At 32.8% G+C, this 22,520-nt stretch overlaps 2 protein-coding genes and 1 non-coding gene across 7 annotated transcripts; 1 reads left to right on the top strand and 2 right to left on the bottom strand.

Annotated features, from left to right (window-relative positions):
* Positions 1-1,501: 1,501 nt before the first annotated feature.
* Positions 1,502-3,292, top strand: wds (WD repeat-containing protein wds). 4 transcript variants are annotated; one of them, XM_035089042.1, is made up of 8 exons: positions 1,502-1,561; positions 1,820-1,896; positions 1,970-2,066; positions 2,138-2,301; positions 2,386-2,475; positions 2,554-2,693; positions 2,761-2,992; positions 3,075-3,292. In XM_035089042.1, the coding sequence occupies exons 2-8, from the start codon at positions 1,846-1,848 to the stop codon at positions 3,261-3,263; spliced, it is 963 nt and encodes a 320-aa protein (XP_034944933.1). In that variant the 5' UTR covers positions 1,502-1,561; positions 1,820-1,845; the 3' UTR covers positions 3,264-3,292. The 4 variants fall into 4 exon arrangements, with proteins under 4 accessions (XP_034944933.1, XP_034944932.1, XP_034944931.1 ...); XM_035089041.1 differs by having other exon boundaries at positions 1,512-1,725; XM_035089043.1 differs by having other exon boundaries at positions 1,541-1,555.
* A 265-nt stretch (positions 3,293-3,557) lies between these two features.
* Positions 3,558-21,559, bottom strand: poe (E3 ubiquitin-protein ligase-like protein poe). Of its 2 annotated transcripts, none has more exons than XM_035089047.1 (13): positions 21,438-21,559; positions 21,190-21,287; positions 20,532-20,965; positions 19,527-20,450; positions 19,330-19,447; positions 18,917-19,092; positions 18,074-18,820; positions 13,068-17,762; positions 12,824-12,978; positions 12,583-12,738; positions 11,962-12,163; positions 3,995-11,798; positions 3,558-3,909 (listed from the first exon to the last, which is right to left on the bottom strand). In XM_035089047.1, exons 1-13 carry the CDS (start codon positions 21,557-21,559, stop codon positions 3,845-3,847), a joined length of 15,696 nt encoding a protein of 5,231 aa, XP_034944938.1. In that variant the 3' UTR covers positions 3,558-3,844. The 2 variants fall into 2 exon arrangements, with proteins under 2 accessions (XP_034944938.1, XP_034944940.1); XM_035089049.1 differs by having other exon boundaries at positions 18,917-19,071.
* Positions 17,842-17,974, bottom strand: LOC118070452 (small nucleolar RNA U109). Its single transcript, XR_004690783.1, has one exon. It is a non-coding gene; the product is annotated as a small nucleolar RNA U109 (small nucleolar RNA).
* Positions 21,560-22,520: the final 961 nt, after the last annotated feature.

Below are 22,520 nucleotides of genomic sequence, written 5' to 3'. Positions count from 1 at the left end.
AAGAATTCATTTTAGCATGTCAATATTATAATTACATGCAAATCTAACAAATGAAAAAGAAAAAAAAAACTTTATCATGACTGGAATCGAACCCTGCTTAGCCAAATAAAAGATCGATGCTGTAACCACTGAGCTATTATGGTTTCAATATAATTATATATGCTTAAAAATTATAAGCTGCAGGCTTGGGCACAGAAAGTGGGGGTAGAGCTTGCCGGGGAAGTGCCGGTACTCGCCACAGATTGTTTGAACTACTTTTCAATGTTAATAATAATATGATTAACTTGTTAATAACATTTTAATAACATAAAATTGTTAATATATGTAAAGATGTATAAGTTGTTAAACACAGGCTATTATCAATGTATTTATACAAAAAAAAAGTTTATGGCTCTGTTTAAATATTTTCCGACTTAGCGTCAATAAATTTAATGAGTAAAGAGAAAAAAAAATCAAATCGTTATAAAGGAATAATTATGGCGTGTCAATATTGTAATCACATGCTAATCTAACGAATAAAGTAGAAAAAAAGTGATTATGACTGGGATCGAACCCTGCCCGGCAAAATAGAACTCTGACGCTCTAACCACATGGCCAGCATAATCTCGATATTGAGTTTATGTGTATTTGTTTTTATACTACATGCTTGGATACGCCGACTTGGAATTGAGCTTCTTTATTAACATTTATACCTAATAAAAATGATGATAATGGATGAATATTTGTTGAAGTTATTTTCAGGTATTATATTAATTAATGTTAAATGAGTATCATCATTTTTATTTATTCTAACTGCAATAGTCATCAAAGTATAAGGCATTGTAAAGCGATACACTATGTTTACATCACATACATATATTACCCGTACACACTCATACACAAATTACTCACCAAAATGCAGGGCACCATCAGTTCTGGATACGGATTGAGCATTTTTTCAATATGAATGACTGAGGTCATCTGCGAGCATAATGCTGTCACCTATCAGAATTTTTTCAAACTAATTTTCCGGAGAATATCATCTGGAATACAAGATTTCTAATTATTTCTAAATTATTCAATTTTATACTATGAATTGATTTTTTTGACATTCAGACAGGTGGCAAGGACTGACGCAAACACGAATTTTGGGCGAAAAACGTATAAAAATGAAATAATTAGTGATTTTTCATCTGAATGATGTGGCCGCCATCTTGAAATTTAAGCGCGGCAAGTCAATTCATAATTTTTTCATTATTCTTTCTAATTTTTTTAATAAAAATATTCACTACATACAAAAAATTGTTGTTTACGTCAGTCCGGCATTAATTCCTCTGTAATTTGGTACCTAATTTTATAGAAATAATCGTAAATTGGCGAAGAAATTAGAAATTTCCCGAACCCATATATTTGGATAGGGGGAATCAGTCGCCTTTCTGACTTCAGCCCAGCCTTAATGACGCCGAGTGTACATTAAAAATGGTTCTGACTATAGCAATAGACAGTAGTGACACCATAGGCTCGGCCCTGCATAATCGAGTTAAAAATTCCTTCGAAACAAGCTGTTTTGCCTCCTGTATTGGTGCATTGATTAATACTATTATTTTTTTAAAATCCTATTTAATTTTTAACTTATACAAAATTATCATCCATAATAATTTAACAGTACAAAAGTTTTATAATGTGATTATAGCAAAGAGTAAAATTTCAGCAGAATTAAACTACTGTAAAGCCGCTTTAGAAGAGGTTATCTCTTCTAAACATTTTGTTTTGTTTTTTTTCACAATAATTTAAAGTTAAATTAGTGTTTAGATTATTTAAATAACGATGGTTCCATTAGGACCTTCTCCGGGGCATCCGGCATCTATGAATAATTCTACTCCAACAAGTGCAACTTCAAAAGGAAGTTCTGCTGTGGTGAGATTATCAATAATTGCATTATATTATTAAAATTAATATTTTTTTTTAACAATACTATTTGCTATTACAGAAACCTAATTATACATTAAAATACACTCTTGCTGGTCATACTAAAGCTGTATCTTCAGTAAAATTCAGTCCTAATGGAGAGTGGCTTGCTAGCTCTTGTGAGTTTTATTTTTGTCTGTTTTTATTGTTTTATGTTCAAATAAACTAACGTTATTATTCAATGTTACAGCTGCTGATAAGCTGATAAAAATTTGGGGTTCCTATGATGGAAAATTTGAAAAAACTATAGCTGGACATAAATTAGGAATTTCCGATGTTGCGTGGTCTAGTGACAGTAGATTATTAGTTTCAGCTTCTGATGATAAAACATTGAAAATATGGGAGCTTAGTTCGGTAACTACTTTTTTGTGTGATTCTTTAGAATTATTATTTTATATTGTTTACTTATTTATTATTCCATTTTTACGGCTATTTTAGGGTAAATGTTTAAAAACTTTAAAAGGACATAGTAATTACGTCTTTTGTTGTAACTTCAACCCGCAATCTAATCTTATTGTTTCTGGATCGGTAAGGAAAAGTAAAATTATTTCTATTTTATCAGTAATTTACGGAAATATTTTTAATTATTTAATTGATTGTTTTTAGTTTGATGAAAGCGTAAAAATATGGGACGTTCGTACGGGAAAATGTTTGAAAACATTACCCGCGCATTCTGATCCAGTGAGTGCTGTTCATTTCAATAGAGACGGGTCATTAATTGTATCTAGCAGTTATGATGGATTATGGTAAATTTTTACAATAATAAATTTATTAAATTATTTGATAATAAAAAGATATATTATTCTGTTTCAGTCGAATTTGGGATACGGCTTCGGGGCAGTGTCTGAAAACTTTAATCGATGATGACAATCCTCCTGTGTCGTTTGTTAAATTTTCACCAAACGGAAAATATATACTGGCAGCAACGTTAGATAATACATTAAAACTTTGGGATTACAGTAAAGGAAAATGTCTTAAAACGTATACAGGTCATAGAAATGAGAAATATTGTATTTTTGCGAATTTTTCTGTAACAGGAGGAAAAGTACGTAACAAAAATCATTATATTTACTATTACAAAATATTTTAAATTAGTTCTGGTTAACTAATTTTATTTTATTATTCAGTGGATAGTTTCTGGCTCAGAAGACAATATGGTTTATATTTGGAACTTGCAAACGAAAGAAATTGTTCAAAAACTTCAAGGGCATACTGATGTAGTTCTCTGTACAACATGTCATCCAACTGATAACATCATTGCTTCAGCAGCTTTAGAAAACGATAAAACCATTAAATTATGGAAAAGTGATACGTGAATAACTTTATAATAAAATTTAATATCAAACTTTGTCTGTATAAATTTTTAAAAAATACTGTAAACAAATGAAAATTATTTTATATAATTACTCAAAATATATTACACAATCGTTTTATAATAAAAATTCATAATACGTGCATTAAGTCTTTTTTTGAAGTTTGTGAATAAATTATTTTTTGACTAAGTTTTCATAACTTTTATAAATATTAATAGTTATTATTTTTTAAATTAATATTAATTAATGCTTGAATAATGCCAATTATTAAAATTAAAAATAAAAAACATTAATATATTTATCATGTTTGCAAATATTTTATTTAAGCACAAATTTTTATATTTTATTTTAATCTATGTATAAATGAAAAGGCGAATACACAGAAATATTTTAGAATCAAGACAATAATCACCATCGACATCAATACTATTTTCGATGATACTCGAGCGTTTTATTACATTTAAAAAGGCATTACAATAGTTTATATTTATTTAAAAAAGCCAATTCAATTAGTCACAATTTATTAATTTTCATAAATTTATTTTTAATCAAATGTAGTCTGGAAAGATGACTTTGTGTGTCTTTCAAGCAAGTGCTCGTAGCATATCTGTTATATATGACGCAAGATCCGAAATATCATCAAGTAGACCTTAAAAAAAATTATTATAGCATTAGAATGTATAGTTTATTCAACAGAATTAACAATAATAATAATAACGATAATAAAAACTTACCAGCAACATCACAAAATTCGTCAAATGACGCACACGGTAGTAAATCATCTCTATACTTTGCAAGAACTTTTTCAGAGGATTTCATCAAGGCTTCATCATTCTCTCTAATGTAATCAGCCAAAGTAGTCGACCATTGTTGAGAAGAGGTGATCTTAACTGAAGAAGTTGCACTTTTGAAAAAGAATGTATATATGGCATCAATGAGACCAAAGAAAACAAAAACGCTTTTATAAACTGAATAATCCTTGACTGTAATGTCTGAAACAGTTTTAGTGGGACCTGAAGGAGAAATATGACGTTGATGAGCGAGAATTATAAGCCTCCTTAAATGAACAATTCTTTCTTCTCCCCAACGAGTGGGTGAGTGCACAAGTAGAGAAAGTGTCGCTTGGTAAAGTGGCCCTTCAGCTTCGTAACAGCTATCCAGCCATGCTGAAGTAGGTGAAGATCTTAAATAGTTTGATAGCTGCTGTTCTTCTTTACCTCCAGATCGAGTTGTGTTCATCACATATAAAGCCATATGTACCAAGTAAGGAATCATGTGCATGTTAGACTGAGGTCCTCCACCACCAGTATCATCATGGAAACTCTTTTCCTGAGCAAACCTGAGCAATAAAAGCTTCAGATCATGAATTGTTGATGTATAAGAAATATCTCTATGGCCTGTTGATTCTTGTAAATATGTATTATGCCTTGCTAAACAACTAGCAAAAGCTGATTCCGGAACTAAAGGTCCCCAAAGAGGAAGTAATCCATTACATTTTGTATTAGCATTTTGCAAAGCAGCACTTTCCCATTCATCTCTTGCTCTTGCTAAACGTACTGCTGACATATGACAATCTACATGTACGACATTGAAATGAGTTACCGTTGAATATCCTATAGTTTTTCTTTGTTTTGTTTCAAATTCTTCAATATTACAACGTTTAGTAAATGTATAAATTCCTAAAACCATGTTTGGTTTAAACTTATATCCTTCTCTACAAATAACACAAATGAGCCCAGTTTCGTCTCCAAGATCCTCCATTTGTTGTAAAATTGTTCCACTAGCAGTAACTTGGCCTTTGTCATTTGTTCTCATTCCAAGAGCACCCAATTGTCGCTCTCTCATTGCCATTGCTAAACGTTTCTTTTCACTTCTTGTATGCTGACGAGCATCTTCTATCAATTCGGCTACCTTTTTATTAGTACAAAGTGCTTCAAGAAGATTTTCAGCTAGAGATCCTACATGCTCATCTGATGAAACTTGTTCCAATCGATGAATTATACTTATTGTGACTTGAGATACTGCAAGTTGAGTTGGCTCATGATCTGTTGCTAGACCAGTTAAGAAACGGAGGATGTATTTAAGTGCTGGTTTAGAAATAAACTCTTTGAGTTCATCACTATCAGTACGCAGTAATGTTGGTTTTACACAAGGTGCATAGACAGTGATATATTCAAAAGCATCTTTAACAACTCCCATATTAATAAAATAGTCTTTTAATGTATTTCCAATTGCATTTCTTTCGATTCCTTGAGTTAATACGCAAAATAGTTCCAATTTTTGTTCATCATCTGGTGTATGTTCATAATCGAATTCATAAAAATTGAGTACTGGCTTAAAATATTCATATAAGACACTCATTTTCTCTTGGTTTCCATAAGTAAGAGCTGCTAGAACACGTGCAAGATGAATTAGAACATTTGTGCTTTGTCTTACTGCGGCTGATTGAGTACAAGAAATAAGAGCTTTGATATGTTCTGGTCCTCCAAGGGTTTTTGAAAATTCTTCAAACGATTCTATAGGTTGAGAAGTAGCATTAGCTAAAATTGTTTCCATAATATCTAATAACTGTTCTGTTACTTTAGCTTGAGTGTTATCAGATTCAGTAAGAAGACATTTTTGAAGAACCTCTAAAAGAACGGTTACTGCTCCTAATTCAGGCCTACTTAAAACTTCTTGATTCTTTTTTACTTTTACCGACAATCTGAATAATTTTAATAATACTTGAAGTAGAGGTCGAGCACGACTTATGTCTTGAATGGCAGCCAAGCGGTCAAGCATCACTTGAAGACCTCCACATTCAGCTAATACATTGGCCATTTTATAAACCTCTTCATTATTGATTTCTTGTTCACTACTAGCATTTAAAGTTTCAACAAACTCTTCAGTAGCATCTCCAAGTAAACCTCTCATTCGATAAACAACCCTCATGGCATCACATTCTCCTCCTTCATGAACCCAAATTTTTTTGTAAACTTCTTTCACTGGAAGGTCAAGGCTAATGATTTTGTTGTTGACTAGAAGTTCCATTCCAGTATCATCTTCTAGCAAAGCTACAAGTTCACAATCTTGACAGATTTTATTTTTAACATCCCTCATGAGTGGACCAAGACCAGGTTCTAAACTACTGTAAGGATTTCCAAGCATTCTTCCTTGCAAAAAATCTTCTTGCTGTGGATCTTTCTCTAAAGTAAGGAAAAATTCGCCAACATCATTTTCTTCAGGATAAATAATTGAACAAAGTCTTTCGAAAACAAACACAGGAGTTCTTACATCATGTGGACTATACTTTTGAACAGTTTCTACACAAACTGCCATGAATGCTTTTGTTTCTTCTTCCGTTCCAGAAGTCATTTCTTCTAAAAGTTCTAAAAGTTTCTCCTGCGTATCATCGATTAATCTAGTTCTTTGTACCACTAATCGTCTTAAAGATAAATATCCGTTCAGAACTGCGCCAACTAATCTACCCTTATATTGCTGTTTAATATTCTCTTGTTCTAAAAATGTCGCTAATAATTCAGTTAGCATTTTCAGAGAGTACCCTTGACATAAATCACTTGTTAAAGTTGTTTCTTCTAATTGATGTAGTTCTTCTATTTCACGTGTCAACAAATCTGCTAATGTTGTCATTACTCCTCGTACTGCTAAGAACTGTTTCCAAGGTGATTGACGAATGAGACTTTGAAATAAAGATAAAAATTCTGCACTACTTTCTCCAGCCGTCCTCAATTCTTCTAAATAAGTTGTAAGTAAAATCAGAATCTTCTTCTTTCTTTCCGTACCTTGACAAAGACTCTCCACCATATTACAAGCTACTTGACGAGCTAGTCTTGAAGAGGGATTAAAAAGAACCTCTTTCAACCATGCACCGTCAATAAATTTAAGCGGTTGAATTCCTCTCAAACGCGTACAACGATAATACCATCGATGACCATACTTTTCCATTAAATATATTATTCTCGCTTCATCTTTTTTTAAAGACTTATGTGAAGCGGGAGTAGATTTTTTAGCGGGCATTCTATGTACCCATTCAGAATATGAATGCTTAGAATCTCCATTAAGCCATTTTGCTATATCAATACTAATATCTTCAGGAGGCTGAATTGTAGCTAAAGATTCTATTGTTTTGTCTTTATTTTTCTTAGATACTGGTTGATCAGGTTTGATAAGACCTTGAAGAATTTTTAAACAAGGTAAAATAAGACTCTCCATAACCACTGGACTTTTTGATTCTTTACAAGCCAGCAGGAATAGTTGCATAACACATTGCAGTTTTTGCTCCCAACAAGAATCTTCTTTTTGTACCAAAGCAGCAAGTAAAGCCATTTCGTGTCTTAAAGCCATTGCTAAATCATAAGTAGCAACTCTACCCTTTAATGTCATGGTTATTCGATTCATTAGCAACGAACAAAGTTCTTTAGTTGATTGAATGTTATCTCGTGTCACTAGACAAAGCAGCTGCCTCACTTCTTCTTGGGTATGAACTGTTCCTCGTCGTAAATTATGTTCTACAAGCTCTTGAATAAGTCCTTGTCTGCAAAGTACTTCTTTTGCAGCATTATTCGTTGCCAAAGCACGAAGAAGAGTAAGACAATGTTCTGTTGCTGCTGATGCACATCCATAACATCTCCCTGTACGTGGAACTACTTCTTCCTTTGAAACATTTTCGGTTGTTAAATTAGGTAATGGTACTTGTACTCCTCTATGATTTCTGTCATAAGCCACTAGTTCTCTTCGCCAAGCAATGACTTTCTGGATTATTTTGCTTAATTCTTCAAAAGATGTTTTACAGTCACCACAGTACCGTTGAGCTAATAATTGAATTGTGCGATTCACTTGGATATTTCCAGATACTTGAATAGTATCCTCAACTCCTCGATCCGATCTATGTTCTGCTATTTTCATCAAAAACATCTCTAAAGTTGGTTTGTTAGATGTCAAAGTTTTATAAATTCTGTCTGCTTTTTCTAGCCATGTATTAATTGTTGCTACTGTTTTTTTTCTGTCTTCATCATTTTCAATTGGATCAACAGCACAGCAAGGTCTAGCTGTCAATGTATAATCAAATTTAGCATATTTACAGAAACCACAAGCATGACAGAGGAAAGGATCTTTTTCATCGTAATTAATTGCTCGACACTTGTGACACTGGAAAACGTTTTCACCACAATTAGCACAAACTCCTGGATTTGCAGGAACGCTTGCAGAACACCTAGGGCATTGGAGAGTTTCTGAAGATGCTTGAATATTTTCGTAAAAATCAGCATACTCAATCATTAAATTACAAGCAACAATTGGTAGAGGGAATTCCATTTTAACTTCAGTTTGACCTTGTGCTAGAGTAACTTTTTTAGCTTTATGCCACATTGCCGGTTTATTTTTCAATTCTACAACAGCCTGAACTGATTTATTATTGTAAAATACATTTATTGTTCTCACCATTTTTGTTCGTTTCAGATCACCTATGCGTAGAATTATTCTGCTTATGGTATGACTGGAAACTAATTTCACCATTTGAGTTGTTGTGGTGAATTTAGAATCAACTTTAATTGAGGAAAGTTTAATTGTCGCCATTGGAACTTCAGGATTGTTACAAACCAAACATGGCTCACTTTCGAGATAATAACCATCAAGCTCAACAAATTGAGCAAGTACTGTATACAAATTAGCGCTAGGATGACGAGATAAAAGTTGATTTTGTGCATGAAGAACTGCTACAGCTTGTTCCATGTACAAATGCATCTTCTTTTCAGCGTCTGGAGTTTTAAGTGAAAAGTAGCCAAGAAGATCGACAAATTGAGCAGCTTTCCTTCCATAAGCTGGTAGAAGTGGCCACAGATGCCAAAGTAAATCTAATAAAGCTTCTTGATCAGATGGCCCACTATTTTTATAGATAGCAAGAATTAATGAATGAGCTTGCCACCGTACATTTGTATTATTGGTCTCTAATAAAAATGTTTTGATGAATTTAGTTAGCAAAGCTGGAGAAACTTGTTTTTGCAGTTGCTCAACTAAATTGACACATTGTGTTTCTTCAAACTTAGCTTCTATATCTGAATCTTCTGATTTAGCTCGATCGCGACGTTCTTTAGAATTTGATGTTGATTTAGATTCTTTAAGTTTGGAATCTTTTGGCTTAGTATTAGCACAAATTGCACATTGTAGAAGTTGAAGCACCGTAGAACTGACACCTTCATCAAGAAGAGTAGATATTGTAAAAAGGTATGATAATATAGTATTTTGTTTAAGACAAAATCGTTGCCAGTTTCCTGTACGACTGGTAGCAACTTCTACACAACATTTTAGGTGTTCCATAAGTTCAACCAAAGAATCATAAGGAAGATTTATTGATAGTACATAAGGATCAGCTGGATCATATCCTCCAGCACTGCATGATTGTTGAACACTTTGCATATGAGAAACAAGAGCATGTAAGTCTCGTAATTGTCTATATTTTTCCTTATTTCCACAGATAAATTGCAAGAGCTTTCGAACTTGACGTCTAATAAATGGTGTTTGGTAAAGCATCATATATTCGCAAAGATAGAAATACCAAGCTTGTTGTTCAAATGATGGATGTATTGTATTATTTTCTGCATATTTATGAACTTGATAAGGAAGTCTCAAGGCCATTTCTGTTAATAATTGAGGATATGGTTCGAAAACATCAGTAGCATGACCTTTAACATATTGTCTTAAAAAGAAAGGAGACATATCAGGAGGAGATGTTGTCAAATGTTCTTTCAATAATTGACCTCCAATAACTGTACCACTATCTTCAGTTGAGGTTGATTTCCAATACTCTAAAAGAGCTTTCAGTAATGTTAAACAATATTCAATAACTCCTGCTTTGCTAAGAATAGCTGCTGTTGTTTGAGAAACAAAGTTGGAATTTTCTGGCTGAGTTTTAGTGCAACATTTAGATCTTGACATTAGCACACCTAAGAAACGCATGATAACTAAATGAACTTCACGTTTTTTAGTACGTTTACTAACATCTGTTGTATCCGGTTTACCCATATTCAATTCATCGACAAGAACTTGAAGTAAATTTTCAATGCAAGTTCGATCACGCTCTTCTTGGCCGTCTAAATCTGACGTTAACATTAATAGAACTTGCATGAATGGAATAGAATGAACTCCTGAGACATAGCTTAATTGAGGTATGAATTTGGTAAACTTCTCTAATAATGAAAGACGCACAGCGTGAAGTTTTGATGCATTTTCTCCAGAAACTTCTAAATCTGGTTCTACTTGTTCTTGTTCACCATTTTCTTCTTGTTCAGCAGGAGTCATAGTTGCAGGAGCACTCACAGAACTTGTTTCCGATTTCGATGGATTTTTAGTACTAGTTTGAGGTACAGGATCTGCATTATTATCACCGTAAGCTGAACTTCTTCCGGACACATTATGTTCACCAGTTATGCTATCAACAGCACTACCGCCACTTTCACTTCCACCACTTTCACTACCTTTACTACCACCACTACCAGTCTGTTCTGCAGGAGATGTTCTTAAAGTACTTCCATCTGTAGCTGCTGTAGATCCTTCATCATCAGAACCACCGGCTGAAGTAGTTGTATCGGAATAATGACCAGCTTCCTGTGCTGGTACTCCTTGAACTTGACCTAATCCTTGAGCAGCAAGAGCTTGGAAACTTTGTAAAGCTGATCCACTTAGACTTTGAAGACCTTGAATCAATCCTTGTTGGAAATTTTGTTGTAAAGCTTGCAAATCTGCTCCATTTTCATCTTGAAGGCTCAAAGCAATTGCTAATGTTACCATAGCCTCATCATCAGCATCCGCAGGAAGGTCTAAAAGTGGTGGAAATCCTGGTCCAAGAAGTGCTTCAATCGGATTTGGGGCTTGTGCACCTTCAACAGCTGGATTAACATCAGCTCCAAGAAGAACCATTGGCTCAACTGCTTCAACATCTAATTGGTGTGAAAGTTCTCTATTTTCTTGAACTCCTTGGGAAATTATATCTGGTTTTTCTTCTATTTCAGCAGCAGCTCCAGGTGTACTACAGTGCGGAGGACTTGGAATATATACTCTTCTTCGTTTAAACCGCGGTCTGAGTACTCTGATAATTGCTTGTTTGGCGCTAAAGCTAATTGGAATATCTTCTGATACAAGCAACTGGAGGTATAATTTAGCAGCTAAACCGGAATTCCATTCTACATCACATAGTGTTAAAGAGTGAATTATCTCTACCATTGCATAAGTTGTTGCTTCAGTATGCGTTAATCCAGGTACTACCACTGGTGCTAAAGCTAGATTCTTTGGATAAGCTCCATGAAGCATCCATAATATATCCATTAGTTGTAATACAAGATGTTGTTGACTATCTTTATCTTTACATTGGCTGTACTGTGCGATACGATCAACTTCAAATTTGGCTAAATTTTGAGGTCGTGAAATTGCAATACTCCGTACAATAAGTATCAATCTATAAAAGTTTTCAGCATCCATTAATGTAGCGTTGACAGATCGCATGGCTTCTAGAGATTCCAAGACATGTGTAAGAAGAACATGATCCTAAAATAAATAATAAAATTATTTGATGTAGTAAATTTTTATATACATTGTTTTTTTTCATTTGTGTTAAAACGTTCAAATTGCTTTGAATTACTACAAATTCAGTATAGATTAAAGTTACTTTTATTTATGCACGGAGTCATAATAAAATTTATTTACTTACTTTGTGAGCATGATATGCTACTTTGGAGTTATGTAATGCAGCGAGAAGAGCTGTAGTATGTATCTGGACTAAAGGCGGTGTGGGTAAAGTAAGAAGACGTGATGCTACATCTATTGCTGTATTTCTCAAAAGTAATTTTCCTTCATCGTTAGGTGATAAGGTAAATGATGATTCTAAGACTTCAAGGATACTAGAGACCATCCTATAAATATATTGATATTAATAATAATTTTAAACAATTATGTTTAAATATTTGAATTCCATAAAATAAGATCAGGTAATGCTTGTTAAATTATAAAATAAATTTTTTCCTGTCGTAAAGGAAAAAATAAATAGTACATGCACTTGGACATTTATCTCTTACCTTTCAATATTCACAAAATCCTTATGTGGTCTGATGCATTATAATATAAATAAAACTTTAAAGTATTGACTCAAAAATACCATTTCGAAATAATGAAAAAAATTTATGGTAATAACATAAACCAGAAAAAGCCAAAAAATTTTCATTTTAATACAATTTTAGAAAAATATGTAAGCAGTAATTCTCAGCTTTAAGCCATTATTTGTCGGATAATTATTAACAGCTGTAAAGTAGATTGAAAAAGAGTAATTACTTACTTGTCAATTGAAGTTAAAGGTGCAGGCGTCGCGATCGCATTTTCATTTTCATTATTCATGGCAGAACCTGAAGCGACCGGAGCTGAAGTTGTTGATCCAGCTGGATTTTCTTCTGGCTCTTCAGGCCAACCAAAGGCATCTTTAGTCTTGCCATATCTAAAATTTAGTCGATAATATAATTAAATACCTATTATAGGAAAAAATTAAAATAAAACTTCAATAAATTGATAAATAAACTTACATTTTTATTGAATCAACCATGATAACATCAGGGTCTTGAGAAAGTCCAAAGGTAATAGTTAATTTTTTATCAGCTTGAAGACTTTCTTCTCTTGTTAACGGAATATCAAACCATCGACTGCGCGTACAAGAAGTTCGTATACTCCTGCCAAATACCTGAAAATATTTTCAAATTGTAATTTTATGCAAAATTTATAGACACATTAATAAGTCATTTTTATAAATTTAAACGTAAATATACACACTTCAACGTAAAGCGGAGCTCTTTGTACATCTTGACTTCCTAGTTGAACTCGAATTCCCGTCATTACAAGAGTAGGATCATTATTCGTAACTTCAACATTAAATCCGATAGCTTTAGTTGACACCACATACATTCCTGTAGTGTTTAACCGATGTTTTATTTGAGCAACATTATAGATTTGAAGTAAATCGTTTCCGCCAAATTCAACATCATTCATCAACTGGCAATGTTCAAAAAAGTCTATTGGAAATGAAACAGAGCCTGACGGTTTTCCAACTTTAGTAGCTTTCTTCTTCTTTGTCTGTTTTATAACTGATAACGGTCCAATAGGTTGAACATTTGCAGACATCCAGAATCCAGTTTGCTCCATTGAAGCCATATAAATTCTCAAACTGCCGTCTTCACAGAGAAGAATAAGAGTAGTTCTATGTTCAGCATTTGAACTTGGGTGTCTTATTGCAACCATATCCATTATTTTTGCTTTAGGGATGACTTTTATTTCTTGTATTAATACAACATCTGGTTTTATCATCAATATTACAGGATTATTGCTTGTTTGTAGTACAGAACAAACTAATCCTGGGTGATTTGCAACTTCACTCCATTGACAAAGTGGCTGAGGTTGATTGTTATTTGATTTGTTGCCATTTGTTTTATTACTTTGAAAATTTATCATAAATACTGTTGTAATGTCAGAATCCAAACTCTTTAATGGTGCTATAAAGCTTTTCCCACATGCATAACTGAAGAATAATAATTGTAAAGCATGTGAATAATAAATAGAAACTCCTCCTCCACCGACTTGTCCAAAATCTTTAATTTCTGGATGGTAAACATCTAGAGTATTAGTAACATAGAAAGGTCCATGTTTGGCAGAGCTTTCTTCATTCATAGCCTGACTATAAATATATCCTGCAGATGACATTAATAAAAGATAAAATACTCCATCTTCAGTATGTACAAATGTACAGTCTCTAATTTTTCCAATTGGCACAAGGAAATTATATTGAGGACTAAGAGCATCCTTTGCTAAATCATATATTTTTACAAAATCAGCCGTAACTAAAGCTAATTGAGTTTGAGACCCAGGCAACCACATGGCTTTAATAATAAAGTTTCCTAATTCACGTTGAGGATGAAGGACAAGATGGTCAGAAACAGTTCCCGAACTATTAAAAGTTAATACGTGACAATCTTTCAATCCACAAACTGCTAAAAAGTCCTCGTTCCATGGATTACCAGTAATTGATAAGACTGTGAAAGGTATCGGTGCGGACGCTAATCTTGTTAAGGTCAACTTTCGTTTTGAAGAGTCTGCCTGTTTTAATAATGCACTCAATTGGAGTACAGTTATTTTTCCTTTTTCATGGGAAACTGCAAGATGTTGACGCTTACCATGAGGTGAAGATAAACAACACATTGCTACTCGTCTGATCATATGAGCTGATAAAAGTTGTCTAATTGTTTGTCCTTGATCTCCGGAATAATTCATTCTCACATTTTCAAAAGCTCCTTCTTGGGATCCCAATGTTGATAACATTAGTTGATCAGTGTGTTCGAATTTTTTATCTAATGTATGTAATTGTTTTAGTGCTGCTTGAGCTCGTGTATGACATCCAACTGGAGAATTTTTCTGACAAGATAAATTCACAGCAGGTAATAGAGTCTTTGTAAGCTCAACTAGAGAAGAAATTAATCCACTAGACCACAATTGAGATAATACCCAATCTTTAGAGCCTTCTAATTGTTTAGCTAGAGCAACATGTTTTTGTTTATCTCTTCCGCTTTGTTCTAGTTTTTCATCATAATGAACAGGACTTGTCGCTCGTCTTCTTAACCTACTTGACATAGGAACACTACTTTCACTCCCATTTGAATTATGATAGGTAGAATTAGAGCCTGCTTGATGTTCTGAGCTTTGCGGACTTCTTTTTGTTAATGCTTGACATGATCCATCATCTTTTGAACCACAATCACAGAAAAAGTTTCCATATTTAGCATATGTTACATCATGACCTCTATGACAAACTCTAGCACAAACTGTACAAACTCCAGCTCCGTCAACCATACTACAAGTGTGGCAATGGTACCAATGTTGATTAGTAAATTCTTTTTGTGTTACTGTAAAGGTGCAAAGTTTATTACAAAGACTATCTTCATCAGAATCTTCAGCTGCACTATCTTCATCCTCATGAACTAGTTCATCGAGCCAATCACTGTCATTCAAGTCATTGATTGGAGCAGAACCCTCCCAGGGTGGACTAATAGCTCGATCTTGAGTCAATGATTGTGTAGGACAAACTGCGCTGACTATATCTGCAATATAGTTCAAAACACAACAGCCTGCTTCGATGTAGGCGAATGGTTTATCGAGCATTTCAGGATCTTTATTCATCAACTGTTGTTTACACAATTCCACCCAATCAGTGGCAGCTTTAAATAGTAATACATGGCCTTTATCAGCTCCAGCATCGGCTAATGTTGACATAACTTGCATTAATTCTGGAAAACCAACTCCTTCAATTGATGATGATAGCATATGATAGCCCCAGGGAATTAGGGCTTGAAGAATCGTTACTGAAACATGATCTCCCAATGAACTGTTTGCCTTAACGATGTAATTTGTCAAAGCTTGAAGTAGTTGATTATTCTCTTGCATTATCTGATTATCTTCGTGTGTACTTATCGCTGGCTGATAATTAGGTACTGGATTTAATAACAATGCGGCCTCCTCTGCATTGATTATAGCTGCTTCAAGTAGTACAGACGTGGATGGATCAACTGAAGCAGTATTTGTTGTGGTTGTAGCTGTATTCGAAGTTGGAATATCTGCTGGAGATATATTTGTAGAATTACTTCCAGCTCCCAAAATCAAATGTCTTAACCAGTTTTGAAGTTTTCCACTTTCAACGTTTGCTAAATTAGAAACTGAACAACATAGACGATCAAGTGAACCATCAGTTGTTTTTTCAGCAGTTTTGAATAATTTGTTAAAGAAGTGGAGAACATGAGAATTAAATGGTTGTGACGCTTGTGGCGATGCAATTGACAATAAAACATAAACTAAATTTCTATCAGACGACGGTTCAAATAATTGATCTAAAGCTTTGCAACCAATCGGACTATCAAGAAGCTGTTCCCAATACTGTATACAATGTTTTAAAATTTTTTCATCAACAGAAATATTAATCGACTCTTCGTTATTTGTCGTATAATCTAAAATTACGTTATAAGTATATTTGAGAACAAAAAGATGCTCTTTTAGCTGTTTTGTTTCATTATCTGCATTTCCAAATAATTTAGTTAAAGCTTTTGAAGCCATTTCTTGTAAATGTTCCGTTCGGGCGTCCATAGTAAGTGGGATTAATACATCAATCACTTGATTACGTATTTCGGAATTTTCTGGAGCAGTTACTGGTGTCACATATTCAAGAAGAAATGATACCAATGAGTGCAATAAATTTTTCAATGATGGATTTATAGTAAAAGAACCATATTCAGATAAAGTACTAATGTGATGATTCACAGTAGCTAGTATATAACTTTCAGCAGGTATTATATCGTTAGCATACGTATTCCATGGAATGTGAGATACATTTATAGCTTTCCATTTATCCAATACTGATCGAATATTGCTTGGTAATAAACTTATCAAAGAAGCTTCTGTAGCCCAAGGAGCACCAGCAACACGTATGATGCCATCTAAGATTAGATAATCGCGTAAAGTATATTTTCCAGCTGGTTCTGAAGATTCATGCATTTGATAAAGTACACTAGATTGGCAGGAAGCTAAAATTGCTTCGGTCAGAGATAGTACATGCGGAAGAATGTCTATAATCATCTTGTTTGTATTTGATGGTGAAGATTCAGTTGATTGTAGACTTTTACTAGTTTCGATATTATCTGTGGGTGTTTTCGAAATACTCTCATCCATTAAAACTTGTAATTTTCCAATTACTGCTGCCAAGATCGTTAAGGAACTAAGTTTAGGTAAAGTAGACTTCGGCATTATTTTATCTGATGGATTAAGTTCGGGTTTAAGAATTTTTATGCAATTTTTAGCCAAAGTAACATCATACTTGAGAGAGTTTACTGTTGACGAAACAGTTTTTAATAGATTTTCAGCATATTGAGTGTACATTCCTTGTTTTACAAGACAATCTTTCATCCATCCAGTAAAAGTTTTATAAGCAGCTCGAGGACCCCAAATTAATGAGTATAATAACATTGGCCCTGCTGGAATTTCTTCGCCAAGTGCTAGTTTATCCATATATGGAGTTGATGGTGGAAGATTTAATAGAATTCTCCAGCAAATAGAAAAACAACATTGAAGTCCGCATAATCCAATCATTGATATTTTATCTTTTCCATCGTGAGATTTGCGTGGCATGCTCGTTTGGTTGATAACGTTTAATATATCAATCAATGCATCAACTAGAAGCGGATATTTTAATTTATCCGGAGTACCTAAGACGAAATTACATGCCAGTCCATCTAATTTTGGTGTATCTTGATTGTTAAAATCAGCATTAGTTAAATTGTAAAAACGTGGTCGCATGGTAAATTCATCTTGAGAACCACTCTTGGGATAATTATCTTCGATTTCTTTCCATGGAGTATAGATTCTTGATGCTTGTTTATTACCATCCTTGGAATCCAAAACTAAACTTGTTGCAGAAAGAAGATTCCATTGTACCTGAAAAAGTCAAATCAGTTATGAAGAAAATATTTTATCAAATTTATTTTATATCAAATATTTATTTCTTTTGGAATGTGTGTGTTCGAGACTTATACTACCACGCAGCTTTTACTGTCAATCTGGTGGCCCTGTTATCTCACTAAGCTAAATTTTAGCTTATTAAATATTTTTGCATTTTTATGGTTTTAAAATTAGAAAAAAAAAAACAAAAATCCAGAATGAGAAGTTATGTCTAATGTCCGGAATAAACATAATGCGTTTTTTTTTATATTGTGTAAAAAATAATCAGATTTCAATTAAATTCTCACCTGTTCAAGCAATGTTGGCGGAGCATCATACAAATGTCTCATCATATACTCTAACAGCAATAATAGTCGGGAAAGATGTAATATCTGAGAATCTTTCATAGGAGCTTTAACAGCTTCACTACATCGAACAGCTCCACTGCCTGTCACTAATAATACTGATTTCTTTTGCATCAAATTGAGTGAGTGGAACAAAAATAACAACAGTTGCGCATGTTCTACGTTTAGATCTTCATTTTCTGGTTCAAACGTGACAGGAGGATTACATACATTTTCTACCATAGTTGTAATCAACCGTTGCCATATACTGATACATGCAGCTTCTTTTTCTAATTGTGGTTTAAGTAGCAAAATTTGGGCTAAAACACTAAGTGTTCTTGGATAAACTTGTAATGGCCATGAAGATGAAGATCCTCCTTCTGTTGTCCACGGACTTACTCCTAAATGTTGGAGTAAAGTATTCTGTAATGATTCACTTAGTGTATTACGTGCCAATAAATTGTGGGTGTATCGACTTAAAGCCTGAGAAAATTCAGAATACATAGCTCCCAACGTTGCTCCGTAGAAAACAGAAATCGTTCCTGTTTCTGTTCTAGCAGTTTCATGATCTAAGTCTCGGATAATTGCTGCTAAAATAACCATTTGTTGTTCGACTAAACCATTGATGACATATCCTCGGATATAAGATATGCGGCTTCCAATTAAGTGTTTATTCATAAATTGGAATATTTGTGTTGCCAAGGAAATATACTAGAATAATTATTAATTAAAAATAGAAATGTATAAAAACTTTGTTTATGAATCTTTATAATACAAAAGATATTATTAAAGTATGTAATAACTTACTCCATGAGGTTCGCGATTATCAGGAACAATAGTTGTTGTCACACGTTCTGCACTGGGTTCGTTATTAGTTTCTTTGGTTGTATTTGTTGGTGATCCTTCCGAAGGAGATAAAGTCTCCTCAAACCACAGACCCAAGATAGGCTCACTGTCCTCCTCTACCGACATAACAGTTTGTTCTACATAGTGAACATACCCCACAGAGTTAGTAAGATGAATAGAATGAAAACTACTGAGTTACAGTTTTTAACAAAATAACAATCTAAATGATATACAATTACAGGTTTATATTGAACATATTCACCAATCACCAGTAACATGCTTGGTATGAATATATCTATGATTGACTAATACAGCAACATAATAAAAATGAAATAAATACACGAATGATAAATGAGTTTGATATGAACTTCTACCTTCATCTGTTGAACTTTCAGAAAAACTTAGAAGATCTTCGTAGTAAGTTGTAGAATCTGATTGACTCAATGTGTCACCTTCTTGTGGATGTTTTTGTACTCTCTTTAATGTACAAGCCTAAAAAATATTATTAATTATAGTTTGATCAATTTTTTATGAAAAATAATCGTTTATTAATTTAGAAATGGTATTATACTTTTCGATAACTAATTGTGGCCAGATAAAACAATAAATGATTTAATGGAGCTTCTTGAAGAAAAGTCATTGCTCGTTGAAGGGCTGTTGATGTTGCTAAGATGTCAAGAGGAGCAGGCTCTAATGGAACTTGGTTTTCAATAGTTTCTACTGAAGCATCTTCAAGTAATGCACTCATTAACGTTAATGCATGCGATGCAAGTGCCACTGACAATACGCCAAATCCTTGTTGTAATTTCATTAAATTTATTCTTGACGTTCCATCTCTTGCTTTACTTGGAGATTTTCCTTTTTCTTCTTTGCTTTTATCAGTCGTACTACTGAAGCTACTAACTGTTAGCTGAACTTGAAATCCGGCCACCAAAAGCCAAACACCAATTAACAAATGATTCTGTAAAATGTGTCCTCCTGCTCGAGTACTCTTTTTGATAATATCTGATACTAATCCAAAAATTTCTAAACTTTTTTCTACTACTGTAATTGCTAAAGAATCATAGTCATCTTCAGACTTTGTTGTATTTTGATTATTAGGAGTACTTGAAGCGTTATTTGTACTGCATTTTGGTGATACGACATTAGATACTCCAACAATACTTGAAGCAGTTGCATTCGCGATTGAACAGTATAAGCAAGACATTGTCAGTAATGATAGTTTTTTCAGTTTTGTAGATGTTAATGGTTCCAAAACTGGCAAAGATACTACAGTATGTACAATATTTATATCATTTACAACTGAATGAAGACTATGTCTGATTATATGAGCTTCAGCATGATTGCCTGGTAAACTAAGACCTTTTTTACCCATATAAGCTTGATATTTGCGCATGTATCGTGATAAATGTGGTAAATTACAGCACATTTCAAGTAAAGTATCACCAGCTCCCATGTTTTGGAGTATGTTTATATTATTAGTAATAAACATCATCTGCAAAATTAAGAAATTTTTTGTTAAATGTAATTCATTACATTATCCATTTGTAATCAAGAATAGAATTATTTCACAAACCTTAACTTCATTATTTGTATCACTTCCAGTTGATGTACTGACGTTTTTATTATTTTCTGTTGATGTTCCAGATGTAAGTGCAAAAGAAGGGACAAAATCTTGTAACGGCATTGTTAATTGTTCAAGAATTGATGTAGAAAGATCACTTCGTGCACGTTTTGGCTCTTTTATGGGTTGAGGTGAAGTATCTTTTTCACCGGTTGTAGTTGGACAGGTTACGTATGATGGAACATTAGCATTTTTCATGATAGCAATTAATACAACCTCTTCTGTCTTTGTAAGGAGTGATTGCCCAGTACAAAGTGCTTTGATGGACAATAATAATTGCTTCATGGTCAAAATTGTAGATGATCCATCGCCGGGTTGTTTGCCGACTAAATATGTTAATAAAATTTTGCAGGCTTGACATACTGTTGCAAATTGACCTTTAGATACTGTAAAATAAAAATAATGAGAAATATAAGAGTAGCTATCATGACCGGTGAAAAAAAATTCTAATTCCATAATAGGCATGAAAATCCTTATTTAATAAACAAATTGAAAATTTAATGAAGATGAGAATAAATTAATTAAAATTAAAATGTATGACGATCAATAATAATATCTACATATAGATAATAAAAAATATCTGTATCTAGTAGGTCATTTAGAAACTTACGAGTGCTAGCACAGCCACTGATGTAATCGGCAGCTAATACTGCAAAAGACGTATAAAAAGCTTCGTATTGATCTTCGTGTGATTCGAATTCTGATTCACTGTAAAATGATATTAAATTAACACCAAAGGTATTAAATCGATGACAAACGTAAATTTTCTTAACATGTGAACTTAATCCACAATGGCAAAAGTTTATTTTTCAAATGCAGTATTTATAGCGATTGTTACAGTAGAAATAGCTGTCTTACCTCTTTATTATTGCTTTTACTAGTTCTAGAACTTCACTTTTGTCGAAAGAGCCATGAGATGAAGCTAAAATTGGTTTTATAACTGATGACCAGTCAATATTACCACCGCTTTTCGCTGCCATTTTGATAAATCTGATGAAAAATTACGATTCAGATATCAGTCATCACATAACAGAAATTTAAAGAGCTGCCATCTGCCTTTTAAACAACTAATAATAACCGAAAGTCGGTAACACATCTGTAATTGATAAAATAAATGTAATTTTTTCAAATATTTGAAAGTGTATTTTTTTGTTTTTCATAATCTATTAAATTAAAATTATTTTGATGGAAAAAAATCAAGATCTTTTTTAGGAATATTTGTCTTAATAATAATTTATTCATCTATCAAACTGTTGTTTACATTTTTAATAATCATAAATATCATAACTTGAAAAATATTTAAACAATTTTTTAACTATTATTTTATTACTGATAAACAACCATAAAATTGAATATGATCGAAACACAAATAATAATAGATAACATAAGTAATCTTAATACATAATGTATGTATTTTTATAAATAAATACCTACATAAACTTTATTCGTTATAAGTTGCAGTAACATTTTGAAATTTCAACTAAAAATAAACTCACTCATAATTTAATGTTTAATAACCATTTATTTCAGACAAATTATTTCATTCCGTGCATAATCATATAGAGTATTTATTATTTATCTTTTATTCTACTCTTTCTCATCCTGATGGTTCCATCAAATAACAATTACTTACATAAAATATTACATTCATTGAACACTGTTTTTTTTATTTTGGCAATTTTAAATGAATTAATTATATTGGAGTACATTTTTATAATTTACAATTGAATTATTGTATATAACTCGCATATTTTTTAATAAATAATCACAGCCCAAATGCATAATTATTTTCTGTTATTACACATTGTCATATACTTCATGAATTTAATTATTTTACATTTTGTTTTTTCAAAATTTAATATAACAGTATACTTAGTAATCTCGAAAGCATTCAATCAATAGTTGTTTAAACTGACTTTGTTCAGTACAAAAAAATAACAG

The sequence above is a fragment of the Chelonus insularis genome, unplaced genomic scaffold, assembly GCF_013357705.1.
Source record: "Chelonus insularis isolate UGA/USDA-ARS -01 unplaced genomic scaffold, ASM1335770v1 contig_59_pilon, whole genome shotgun sequence".
Classification (NCBI taxonomy): Eukaryota; Metazoa; Arthropoda; class Insecta; order Hymenoptera; family Braconidae; genus Chelonus; species Chelonus insularis.
The sequence above is the reverse complement of the archived record's forward strand: the minus strand, read 5'-3'. Positions and strand labels throughout refer to the sequence as shown.

Excerpts from the sequence above, each read along its gene's own strand:
- wds (XM_035089040.1), top strand. The coding sequence starts at position 1,807 with ATGGTTCCATTAGGACCTTCTCCGGGGCATCCGGCATCTATGAATAAT. Across the intron at positions 2,067-2,137 it reads AGAGTGGCTTGCTAGCTCTT|CTGCTGATAAGCTGATAAAA; the intron begins GTGAGTTTTATT and ends TCAATGTTACAG. Across the intron at positions 2,694-2,760 it reads AGCAGTTATGATGGATTATG|TCGAATTTGGGATACGGCTT; the intron begins GTAAATTTTTAC and ends ATTCTGTTTCAG.
- poe (XM_035089047.1), bottom strand. The coding sequence starts at position 21,559 with ATGGCAGCGAAAAGCGGTGGTAATATTGACTGGTCATCAGTTATAAAA. Across the intron at positions 18,821-18,916 it reads ATAATCGCGAACCTCATGGA|TATATTTCCTTGGCAACACA; the intron begins GTAAGTTATTAC and ends TAATTATTCTAG. Across the intron at positions 17,763-18,073 it reads CGCCAACATTGCTTGAACAG|GTACAATGGAATCTTCTTTC; the intron begins GTGAGAATTTAA and ends TGACTTTTTCAG.